Source organism: Bos taurus, chromosome 4 (assembly GCF_002263795.3).
Source record: "Bos taurus isolate L1 Dominette 01449 registration number 42190680 breed Hereford chromosome 4, ARS-UCD2.0, whole genome shotgun sequence".
Classification (NCBI taxonomy): domain Eukaryota; kingdom Metazoa; phylum Chordata; class Mammalia; order Artiodactyla; family Bovidae; genus Bos; species Bos taurus.
This window is the reverse complement of record NC_037331.1, coordinates 24062273-24075175: the sequence shown is the minus strand read 5'-3', so window position 1 is coordinate 24075175 and position 12903 is coordinate 24062273. Positions and strand designations below refer to the sequence as shown.

The window sequence follows — 12903 nt, the reverse complement described above, 5'->3', positions numbered from 1 at the left end:
GTTCTCTGGGACCACCTTCTTTTGGCTTCAACCTCTCCTACTCTTGACATCTGAGTAGCTCAGAGGGAAGCTTCTCCAGGTCCGAGTGTTTATATGTAAAGGAGACTGGCCGCTAGGGCTCAGGACCGGGATTATCCGAGCTCTGCAGAAACGCGGGCGGCTATTGCTTTGGGAGGGGGAAAAATCACACGGTTTCCAGTGAAAAGTGACCGAGGGTGGTGGCGTTTGGAACCGTCGTGAAGTCTTCTGCCTGGAACCCGAGACTTGCATGCTATGGAACACCCGCTCTTTGGCTGCCTGCGCAGCCCTCACGCCACCGCGCAAGGCTTGCACCCGTTCTCCCAATCCTCTCTCGCCCTCCATGGAAGATCTGACCACATGTCCTACCCCGAGCTCTCCACTTCTTCCTCGTCTTGCATAATCGCGGGATACCCCAACGAGGAGGGCATGTTTGCCAGCCAGCATCACAGGGGGCACCACCACCACCACCACCATCACCACCACCACCACCAGCAGCAGCAGCACCAAGCTCTGCAAACCAACTGGCACCTCCCGCAGATGTCCTCCCCGCCGAGCGCGGCTCGGCACAGCCTCTGCCTCCAGCCGGACTCGGGAGGGCCCCCGGAGCTGGGAAGCAGCCCGCCGGTCCTGTGTTCCAACTCTTCCAGCTTAGGCTCCAGCACCCCGACCGGGGCCGCGTGCCCGCCAGGGGACTACGGCCGCCAGGCGCTGTCACCCGCGGAGGCGGAGAAGAGAAGTGGCAGCAAGAGGAAAAGCGATAGCTCAGGTAAGGGCGCGCCGGGCACCCTCGGCGAAAGGGGGCGGAGAGATGGGAAGATTCTCCCACTAGAGTGAGGCGGCGGGCGTTATGGGACAGGTCTTTTCCTCTCTGGCTCCTCGCCGCCAAATTCGGCGAGGCTGCTTTGGTCCTTTTATTTGGGGGCACGTGTTTCTCCGAGGGCAGCACTGCAGCCAACTGCGTTAAGCTCTCCAAGATTCAAACTAGTTTACCAGAGGGTTGAGAAAAAAAGGACAAGTGACAAGTATGTGAAATCGATTGCGAAGCGTGACCTTCCATCTGAGCGATGGGGAGAGGAATGCGCCCTGGGATGCAGCGTCCGCTGGGCGTGCGTGCGGGTGCCTTTCCTTGACTTTTCCCGACTCTGAATGGCTCGATTTTTCCCATCGTTAACTGGATTTCCAAATTATTGCACAACATTTGGAACTTGCAGTGGAACTTGGCAGAGCACATGAGAAAAGTTTTAGTTTTTTTTTTTTTTAATTCTGATTTCAGAGTTCTTTAAATAGCACCCTATTCCAAATGGTAAAATTTCTCTTTCTTGGGGAAGAAGATATTGTCTAGGAATTCAGAGGATTTTAAGGAATGTATCAGAGAATGGGAACTAAATATACGCTCAGACCCTTGACGAAAGACGATTCTTTATTGTAGTTGTATTCATGTAATGCTAACCAAAAAGAAAATCTGAGTTTCAAAAGTGGAAAGTAAAATCCTCCTCCAGTTGAGTATTATCCGAAACAAGGACTGGGAAACTTAACAGCAACCCGGGTAGCGCTGCTACAAGTGGGTGTGCGTAGGAGGCGCTGATCTACGTACGCGAGGATATCTTGAACCGCGTAGCAAAAGGGAAATCTTAACTAAACGCGAATGCTTGAAGGCACTGGCAGCCAACTAAACTTTAGCAATCCAGAGAAACTAAAGCTTTGCAGTCAACTGTCAAAGCCCTTACCTGTCTCTGTCCTAAAGACATTGTTAAAAGATGCTTTATAAGGAGGGTATGAGCTTTCTTCAGGAGCTACGACGCAACCTGCGTCCCATCTTTTTGTAAGCTGTCGTTTATTTAATATAATATTTACGTATTTTTTCTTTGCGTCATTGGTTTTAAGAGCCCTGGAAGATAATTCCAGATACTGCTTTGAAAGACTGGATAATGTCTATCCTTTATAATAATTTAGATTTCACATGAATGACAGAGATTGAGCCGCATATTTCATGTTCTTTTGCAGCAATGGTATCAGTTATTCTTAAGTGTGACTACGGAATGGGTTCTTCTGTCTCAAACGTTTACATTCCAAGGTCAGGGTGAACTTCTAATGCCCCATTACAAAATAGTTTTTATCCAAAAAGGTTGCCAGCAGTATTATTCATTTTTAATGGTTTTTACTAACCCTAAGTGAGACACTCTTCAGACAGTGAAAAAGTTAATTATAGCAAGAAGGCTTCCATCTTCATTAGAAAACAAGTCATTTTTAGAATGCAGTCATCCTTTTATAGACTCAGCATTTGATATCACTCTAACTTTTCTGGGATAAGTTCTGAGTGCAGGTTAGCCAGGGACGCTTTTGCAATTTACTAGAGGCTCTTACTGTTCCTTGTACTTTCTGCAGTGAGAAACCTATATGATGGATTGTTTCATATGCTTCTTCAACTGAACAAACGCACCTAAGTTTCTTAGGACAAACTGAATTTTCATATAGGCCTATGTTATTTTGATCAAGGAGAAATCAGGAAAGTGAAATCTAACAACTGACTCCCTTCAGTTATTTTAATAATGACTTTCTTAAGAAAATTGTTTATATTAATACTGCTACCGTCCTTTGGTGGGAAATAACCATATAACAAAATAAGTTTATTTTTTCATGCTGAAGTTGATAATTAAAGTCCTGGAAAAACAAAAGTTTTCATCAGATACATAAAATATTAATAGATTACATCTTGAATGGGAAATACAATTAATCATCACCAAGGGTAGAATCATTGGAAAGTTAGAATGAACTTTTTCTTTGATGGGATATTTTGAAACAACCCTTCACTGTCTAAAAGGAAATATATTTTAAATTTCTTGTTGAATATATGTACAGTCTTTGAAAATAAAGTTTAAATAGCCAAATTTACTATTTTAGATAATATTTGTTAGATTCTTTAAGTAAACTTAAGTTCAAGGTATCATTTTTTATTGGAATGATGTTGTATTTGGTCTTTTATAATTTATGCTCACAGCTATTTCATTTCATATTATTATAAGGGCACCTTGATCTAGCAGAAATTAAAGCAAAGTAGAAAGTCAATGTAATTCTGACATTATTAACACATATATCTCCAATTGCTTAGAGTACAGTTTTAATGTTTCAATATTTCCCAAAAAACTGAATTAACATAATGTTGACACTCTTCAAATTTTAAAATTATATTTGACAAAACTCACACCATGCATTACACAGGCCTTTTTTATTTTGTCAGACAATGTATAATTAGTATGTATTTCTAGTTGAGATGGAATGTAGTACATAAATCCAGGGCAAAATCAGAACCAAAATTCTGTGTGCTTGCAGCTCACAGATTGTATGTATATGTGTATGTGTGTACTGACTATGCAAAATTCTAATGGAATTTTAAGCACTGGAAAATACTAAAAAACAACCCCAATTTCATCCATGATAATGATACTGAAACTGTAATAGTTAACATTTTTCAGTGTGCATTTGTATGCGCTTCGCCTCTCAAAAACACATGAACACACGCATACACAAACTCAAGAAGCTTAAGGGTCTAGAAGCAAATATTTACGGACCTTAGACTTCCACTGCACTTTATCAACAATTGAAAACAACAACGTTTAATAGAAAATTACACTGTCTTTTATATATGTTCAGCATATTTGCAACTTTGAACCTGCTATGCTTTCTGGCATTATTATCAAAGCCAACATCTGCCACACCTTCAGAGGAACTCTTAGAAATCAAAACTTTACAACTGTACTTAAAGCAATCTATACCAAACAGGTCATTCTGAAAAAAAGTCTATAAATACTGTGAATTACTTCACTTCAGTTACCTTTGATTGTTCACCAAGCAACGTAGTAATAAGTATAAACTGCCTATTTTTCAGTTAGTAGATCAAAGTAAATTAATCTAATTTTAGTTTTTAACGCAGGTAATATAAAGTATAAATGTATGAATATTTTCTGTTTAAATTTATTAAGTGAATATAAGTGCATATTTTATAAAAAATCAAAATTATATCAAAAAGGAGTGATTTGGAGTGTCAGTTTTACAAGACTTTCAATCATATTAGATTCTTATAAAACTGTAATTATTTTATTATAGCTACAAGATCATAAAATATCTGTTGTCAAATTATGTCTCTCTGGCTCTGTAGATTGATAGGCAAGTATTAGGATGATATACTGGACATTAAATACAGAGTAATATCTTCCTTGCCCTACCTCTAGTATTATATTGTACTTTTTTCTAGATATTTCTATCATCATGTTTTCTGAAAGAAAATAAGTTACATTATTATTCATTTCTGTGTGACTGGATCACGACTTTCAGCATTTGCTTTAGAATTTAAAATGCAGTCTATTGGATGTGGGTGGTTATAGGCCAGTATTTGTATTGAACAAATTAAGTGCCTCAAATCTATGACATTTAAAAAGTAACCATTTTCAGTCATTTTCTTGGAATAGTAGATTAATTTTAGATGTGAACATTTAAAATGATGACCTGACATAAAAAAATTATGAGTACCATTGACCTACATGAGTGTTTGCAAAATGATTACACTCAAAAGTCAAGAGCATTAATTTCTTCAGAATTAAGGTGCTTTATTGTAGAAAGTCAGCAATGATGGAAGGAAGAATGCAAATAAATACTGAAAAAGTTTCCATTTCACTATAAATACCTTTATTTATAGTTATTTGAAAAGGAACAGCGTCAAACATAATGCATGGCACTGCTAAAACTTTCATTTGAGTTAAAAACCCTCTATCAAGCATTTTAAGTTTTAATCTTTGTTTACAGTAATCTTCAATGGAAACCATTATGTTGGTACACTGTAAGCTGATTGCCACTAATAAACGAAAAAATTTATTTTAAGCATTACCTTGTTTGTCTGTGTTTCGAAACATAGATCCCTCATCACAGGATTGGAATTTATCACAACTTATTTATTGTAAGACCTAATTAATTTTAAACAAGAATAAAATAACGAAAGGGACAACCCCTTACCTTAGATTCAGAGAAATATGGCAAACTATTGCTATATTTAGTGAAATAATTAACTTTTTTAAAATATAAATAACCTATGGGTGAATTAATAACTGACTTCTGTTAAAAAAGAAAATCTCCACATGTAAACCTATTTATATATTTGGCCTGGTAATGATGCCAGTTTTATTCATTTACTAAATTTAAATATATATATGCTGGGCAATTTCATTAATTTACTGGATTAAAAATGGCAGCCAGAAACACACAGAAAATGTGATGGCTTCTTAGATTTTCATTTCAAATAAAAAAACTATGTAATACAATAATATATTGTAGTTTTAGACCATGTTCACTTAAGTAATTTATTCTTAAAATTTCAGACCATTTTTTTCCCAAGAATTGCTATGATTATTACAAACATTTATGAGTGATAAATGATAAGGGTGAAAAATATTACAAAATAAAATACACACAGGAATTCCTTAACTAATATTTGTTGAGTTAATAGTTGTGGATGATTTATTTCTCATTTTCTTGTAATTTTGCCATATTGTTTCTTATAATAAAAATTTTGTGAGGAAAATATATTAGAAAAGATACGAAGTAAGACTATCAGCAGTAGAATGTGCCCCCTTGATTATGATCATAAAATAAGAAGGATTAAATATTGAGTAACCAGCTAAATTACATATCCTGGATTATTGCATTGGTGACTGATTCCAATGGTTAAATTAGAAAAAATGGTATAAAACACAAACCAAGGTCAAAGTGCACAAAGTAGAAATTGTATTTTTATTCAAATGGCAAAACACATTTTATTGTTGTGACTTCTTTTATGTGTTTTAGTCATTAATATGATTTACTTATCAATAATAAGCTTTTTGTTAAGGTTGTAAAGAAAATTAAATACTAACACTTTCTATTTTTGTTATGATACTTTTATGATTTTTTTCTCAGAATAGTTGTATCAAACTGAAACCCTCGTGTAGAGATGAAGTGACACAGTAATAAAGAAATATGAATTTCAACACTGCCTTATTCTCCACACTACTTCTAAATCATAGTCATCAGTGAAGTTCAAAATCCAATTGCAAAAAACCTTTTAGAATGTTTTATTGCTCTGATGAAGTAAAACTTAAAATAGTAAAGGTCACTTTGGGTCTCAGACTTCAATTTGCATTACCTGTGTAGAGGTAGAATTAATTTAAATTGGAGCCCCTTTTCTCTGATGATTTTCTACTTACATTATAGTAGGATAAGGAATTTGTTTTCTCTTTAAGAAATCGTGTTAGATAGTATTTTAGGATACAAATAATAAATAATGTATCTATTAATCTGTATAAAATTCAGATGTCGCTTTTTGTTCAGATGTTTCAGACGTTTTCATACTTCAGAGTAAATGTTTCTCTTTAAAATCTTTAAAAATATTTTTTTATTAAATTAACGAAAAAATACTTGGGAAAAATATACATTCATTTGGGATTAAATGGGTCAATTATTAATACCCCTCTATATTTGGAATTTGAATTATGTAATTAAAATCCACTTATTCGTGAAAAACTTTTTATAATGTCACATTTTCCACAGCAATATAGTGTTTCTGAATGTCTGAAAATTTGATACTGTGTATTGGAATATTGATTTTGTAGGGCTCTGAAATTATTGTATGATATGTTTTTTGATCTCTTCCATGCACCTATGAATAAGAAAAATCAGGTAAAATATGTATTAGTGTGTATACATTTTTGAAAGGGGTTTATATGAAGAAAATTCTTTCAAAAATAATTACGTTGCTGTCTTATCTTACATAGATTTAAAAATTAACAAATTGGAACTTCAGCTTATCTAATACCATAGTTATGGTACTTTTCAAAGTTAACATTTCCTTAAAATTTTTTAATTCTAAAATATTTATATTTTTTGGCGACTTAATTCTTACAGCCTTGGAGTTTTTACTTTTACAGCAGATACAAGTTTAGTAGGTAATAACTCGTGGTAGTAAAAAACATTAGGGTTTTGTTTAAAGACTTAAATTCAGAAATCATTGCTCTTCTTAGAATCAATTCAATTAGAATATTCCAAATGTATTTAAACATCCTAGTGTTGTGGTTGGTTTGTTGTTTTTTTTTTTTGTCAGTCTTCTTTCTAAGATGTTTTAGGTATGTTTCTTGAAGCTGGATAGACTATATTGGTTGAAATTGTAAATATAAGGTGTTTAGTATTTATAGGTTTTAGTCCCTACTATATTTTAGTAGAAAGGTTAATCGTATAAAAGACAGGGAAGATGCTGAACTCGGACATGGCGGCTACACTTAAAGCACACTTTAAAATAATCTATTTATATAAATGTATGTATATACACTAATAGAATCTCAAATTTAATTTCTTCAGAACAGATCATCTGAACGAAAGTATCCACATTAAAGACTATAATATGATGTTAAATGTTGCAGTTACAAATAAAATGTTGCAGTTACAAATAAAATATTAAACGTGGAGCACATACGGCTATGTGGAGAGTCCTAAAGACTGAACCTGATAATCGATGATAGTTACAAAATCAAATCTGCCAGCACCCTGCAGTTTTTCTTTTGTCTTTCTCTTCCTCTGGCTCTTTATTCTGCCTACATTTCAAGAGATTTCCGTAATGCTACAAGAAAAAAAAAAAAATCCCAGTTATCTTACATGACTGTGGGCAAGAAAATGATTAAGATGAAGTCATCTCTCTCTCAGACTGTGTGGAAACCTAGCGGAGGGTCCAGCTTCGGTTGGCGGATGCCAGTAGAATTTTAAAGGCTGAGAATTTTGCTCTTTGAAAATACAGCTTTAATGCTTTGCCAGAAATGACACCCAAATAAAAACTTATTTTTGCAAATGATAGTTATTTGCAAGTGTACTGGCGAAATACATTCGGTGTCTGTAGAGGCGGCTTTACAACTTTCTGGACTGCATAGAAAACTTTTGGATTCTTAGCCTCCTGAAAAAGTAGCAAAGAAAACTGAAGTATATTATTAGTTAAAAAAAAAAAAGTATAAAATGGGCAGTGACTTTCATCAAAGAAATAATGAATACCAAGTAAATTTTACAAATGATTGATTTTATTGTGGTAGTGAGAACACGCAGGTCAGGAAAATAGAATTGTGCCATCAAAAACTTAGTGGGAGCTAAATTGATGAAAAGTAGCTTTGATTTTTTAGGATGCCAGTAATTTATTGAATGGCTTTTACCTTTTAAGAACCATACAAAGAGAGATTTACTCCTAATTGTGTAAATTGACATTAAGTGATATCTCTCTTCTTTAATATTTTTCAAAAATAAAATGAATTTTCAGGTATTTTTCTGCCTGACAGTCAAAGTCTCCCCAACTACATGCTATGTTTACTTTGGATTTTTTTTTCTCCTTATTTGTTGTGTAAACGGGTGTGGATGTATTAAACTAGAGAGCATCTAGATGTAAATTGCTAAGAAAGACCAAAATGGCATGAAAACCAGCTGTTAGACACCTAAATTTAGGGGCTGCTACCACATGCATTTCCAAGATTATGATCTTTTGAATGTCTACCTTCAAAATTCAAGGAATCCTGCATGCCTTTTCTTCCCGAACTATTCTTTGTTCCTAGAAGAAGAGCACCACATTTTTTTCTTGGATACCCAAATGTTTGGGAAAATAAGGAGGAGCAGCACCTTTTTTTTGTTTTTTTTTCGCAGTTTTAGACAGTAGTTGATAGATCACAAAGGATTTATCTAATTTCTTTGTCATCCTCTTAGGAAAATTGGTGGCACACTCATAGGGATGATTGAAGAGAGCTTGATGCTGACTATCTGATGGTGGGCAGTGTGTTGAGAAGCAACAGGATGGAGAACTACCCAGGGTCTGCCCACAACGGGAAAATATTAGCACCTCTAAACATGATAGGGCGAAGAGAGGGAGCTTTTACACTGGAATCCAGTGAGAGCAGCAGAACAGAAGCCTTCCAGCAAAGTTGGGACCTCAGGTGGAAGTTTGCAGCCCAATTCAAATGTCTTGAAATAGCCTGCCTTCATGCTTTCCAATCCCCTTCTGTTGCGTCCCTTTGGCCAGGTGTATTCAAAAGATGGGGCTTCCTGTTGGCTCAGTCGGTAAAGAATCTGCCTCCAGTGCAGGAGACATGGGTTTGATCCCGGGTCAGGAAGAGTTCCTGGAGAAGGGAATGGCAATTCCCTTCTAGTCAATTCCAGTATTCTTGCCTGGGAGATTGCATGGACAGAGGAGCCTGGCAGGCTACAGTCAATGGGGTCACAAAAAGATGGACACAAGTGAGCAGCTAAACCACCACCACAATCAGAAGATAGAGAAGCAGATCACTCAGGTCTTGGTGGATAAAATCCTTAGATATCAACCTAAAGGTACACAGGCCACAGAAGAGAAATGTCAAGAGTTTTTTTTAACCTTTGTCTCTTGCTAACTATGATTTAACTTCTCTGTAGTGTAGTTTCCTAAAAATTAAAGTGAGTCAAGAAACATAAAGTACTTAAAACAGTGTCTGGCTCAGTAAGTATTGTTGTTTTTGTCTTCTATCAATGTAGGTACAATTCTGTTGTGGGTATTCACCATCAAAAAATAATCTCTGTCTTATGTTGCCTGTTTATTTGTGTTTTACTAGTAATATTGCTGTAGGAAGTGTTACTTGCCTGAAAGATTATTTTGAATAATCCTCAACTATCCTTAGAATTGTACATCCATCGCATGCCATTTTCCTGAAATGCAGAGTGAGTTTTAAACCAAGCTTTATGAGAAACTCAAGTTGCCTTCACTTAATAACCCCTAAGATTCCCATTCCATTGCCTTTTTTGACTGGATATCTCCTAACCTTTCTCAAATGTCTTCTACACCTCTCCATCAAACACTTGTTTTCAAGAGGAAGGTACAAAGAGGTATTTAGTCAAGAGGGAACAGAACTTAAACCAAAAGGTTTTTTAAATATGACAATGAAATGTCAGTTGTCTGTTGCCATTGTTAACTAGGAAGTTGGACAGAACATTTTTCTGCTGAATTATAAAGTTCATTGCTGAGAGAATTTACATATTGTTAATATTAGATTAACAATATGTAATAATATTGTAATTATAATATTGCAATTATAATATTGTAAATATGTAATATTAACAATATGTTAATATTGTTAATAAGCCCATTGTTACTTTGAGTGGTTCCATTAGGAGACCCTCATGAATGACAAATATGCAAATACTTAAAAAAAAACCCATAAAACTGTATTATATCTCACATTAAATACAAAAGGACAGTTTTATAATAGTGGTAAGTTCTTTTTTCAAAGCAAATATTTATTTGTTTGTGAATTTACTTATATTTAATAAATTGTTGAGAAGTACTGCTTAGGTTCAGGCAATAGAGTGCGAAACTCCCCCCAAGTTGTAAGTTGTGGGGGATTAGCTAGTTTCATTCTATGCAGCTTACTCACCTCTTCTAGGCCTGCAGTTTAATGTGGGGAAATTCAGATATATATTTCAGAGAAATTTTATATTGTTATATATGATGGTCTGTGGCAGTTGCTTTTGAATAAATAGTGAAATCAGATACTGTATTAAAATTCTAAATGTCCAGAGCTAAGTCTTTCAAAATTCTTAGACTAACAGCAGTTTAATTCCTAAAATGAGAGTTTCAAAGGACTAGTGATTGTTTCTCTTCTAGATCATGGAAGGGCAGAGAGCAGGTACATGGAGAAGAACAAAACATTAAATGTTCAGTCATACACAGAGGTGACAAGAAAGGGCTGACTGCATCAGCTATTTCGTTCCTCTTGACTTTCAGGGTAGGCTTGATTTGTCAGTCTTCTTACTGACTTATAATCTATAATGTTTCAACAGGTGATTAGAATGATCAAGACACTGGAAGGGACCTGAGCCACCACCTAGTTCAATGAGTGCATTTTTTGATGAGAGAGTGCACCCAGTGAAGTGAAGTAATGTCTGTCAGTTCAGCCAAGTAGTGCCAGCTGAACTTCCATATCCTGACTTCATTCAGCCTAGTGCCCTTAAAAGGAAAATCTCCTATCCTATTTTGAAACCTTAAGTTTTTAGTTTTCCCAATAAAAGTAAGTTACAGCATCATTTGAAATGTTGGCTACTGCTTTTGAGCTAATAAAAGTGTATTTGACAAAATGCTTTACCTGGGTGTAAGCTACCTCTCTCTGAATCTGGATTTATGATTACCTTGGTTGTTTTTTTACTGTTTTATGAATATGAACACTGTTATTCTTTTTTAGCTTCTTTCTTAGTTTTATGATGGCATAGTTCTTGCTATGGGTTACCATTATCCCTGTATATTTTTGATACCTCATACAATGAACCATAGCATTTTAAAGTTTAATATCTGGTAGTGTGCTGATGGACTTTGTTATATGATGTTTATAAGTAATAGGTATTTATGTAAATGGAATCATATTTTGGATAGGCCATTTGTGAACTGAAGACTCTGTTTCCTGTTTTAAAATGTTTAATGTGCTACTAATAGATTTTGTTTAGTTGGACTTTACCTATATTTGCATTTTGTATTGAAAGTCATAAATAACTACAGGTAGACACCACACAACTTTCCCTTGTCTCACGTCTTAAATCTAACTCCATTTAAAAATAAGTATTGATCTTATTTTTTAATTGAATACAATCTTTTTTCCCAGAATATGCTAACGAATGTTAATAATTGGCCATTTTTTGCCTTTGCTAAGCAGGCATACCTTCCCTGTTTCTCCTCCAGTTCTGCCGACACTCGTCTGCCCCACAGTCTGTAAACACCAGACCCATCTGCTCATCCCCAATGCAGAGAACCACATAACCTCTGGAACACTCTAACACTGAACTCTAATAGTAATTCCAGATCCTTAATTCTTGTTGCTGCTGCTGCTGCTAAGTCGCTTCAGTCGTGTCCGACTCTGTGCGACCCCATAGACGGCAGCCCACCAGGCTCCCCCGTCCCTGGGATTCTCCAGGCAAGAGCACTGGAGTGGGTTGCCATTCTTACTAGACCCTCAAAAACAAAATTAAAATACACAGTTAGTTCTTCCAAGAATTTTTTTTGTACCCTCTTTTATCTACATATAACTCTGTTGCCAAAATAAAATAAATAATTACTCTTCTACCTAGTTTGATGATTTTCCACTCCTTTTCCAGCAGACTTAACTTCAAAACTCAGTCATGTTGCTTTTTCCTGCACAGCTAAGCCCAAATCCACTCTATTGCTTACCATTCCTTATTTTCTATATTTTCTTCGTATTCCTACTTCGATGTTTCTTGCACTTAATTTTGTTTTCCCCCAAGGATTTCTGATGTAGCTCTCTGTTGTCAATGTATTTACTTCTGTTCATTCTTCCCTAATGAAATCCTTTATTCAACATATAATAATACTTGGACTTTGTCATTTGTCTTCTTGAAATTCTGCATTAAACTGAAAGTATTCTGTACTTACAGTACGAATGTTTAATTATAGGCTTTGATGAGTATGCATGGAGTGGCTAATAGTTGCCGATGATACAACACTAGATTTTACTTGTGCTGCTTCTTGTGTGCAGTCACGTTTTGTTTAATATCATCTATATCTAATATAAATTATATATTACAAACAATTAAACGTCTAACATAATCTCATACATATAATATATACATAATCGGATAGATACACTTATATCAGTTTTTTTCTGTCAAAGTCATCTTTCATTTAATCTTTGAAATACAGTGTGAAATGTTAGTTTAAGACTATCTTCTGATAATTCCTAATGTGAGTACCTAAATACATATAGTTTCATTCAAGAACCTTTCCCACAAGATTTTCTGCATCTTCTATTTGTTAAGAAATGCTAATATTACTTACCATCCAATGTTTATTTTGTTTGCTTA

At 35.2% G+C, this 12903-nt stretch overlaps 1 protein-coding gene across 1 annotated transcript in view; it reads left to right on the top strand.

Moving 5' to 3' along the window:
* Window positions 1-71: 71 nt before the first annotated feature.
* The window catches only part of MEOX2 (mesenchyme homeobox 2), a 75869-nt gene continuing 63037 nt past the window's right edge, over window positions 72-12903 (top strand). Inside the window, exon 1 of the mRNA NM_001098045.1 lies at window positions 72-787. Within this exon, the coding sequence (NP_001091514.1) occupies window positions 274-787 (514 nt within the window). The 5' untranslated portion in view covers window positions 72-273. The remainder of the gene's footprint in view (window positions 788-12903) is intronic.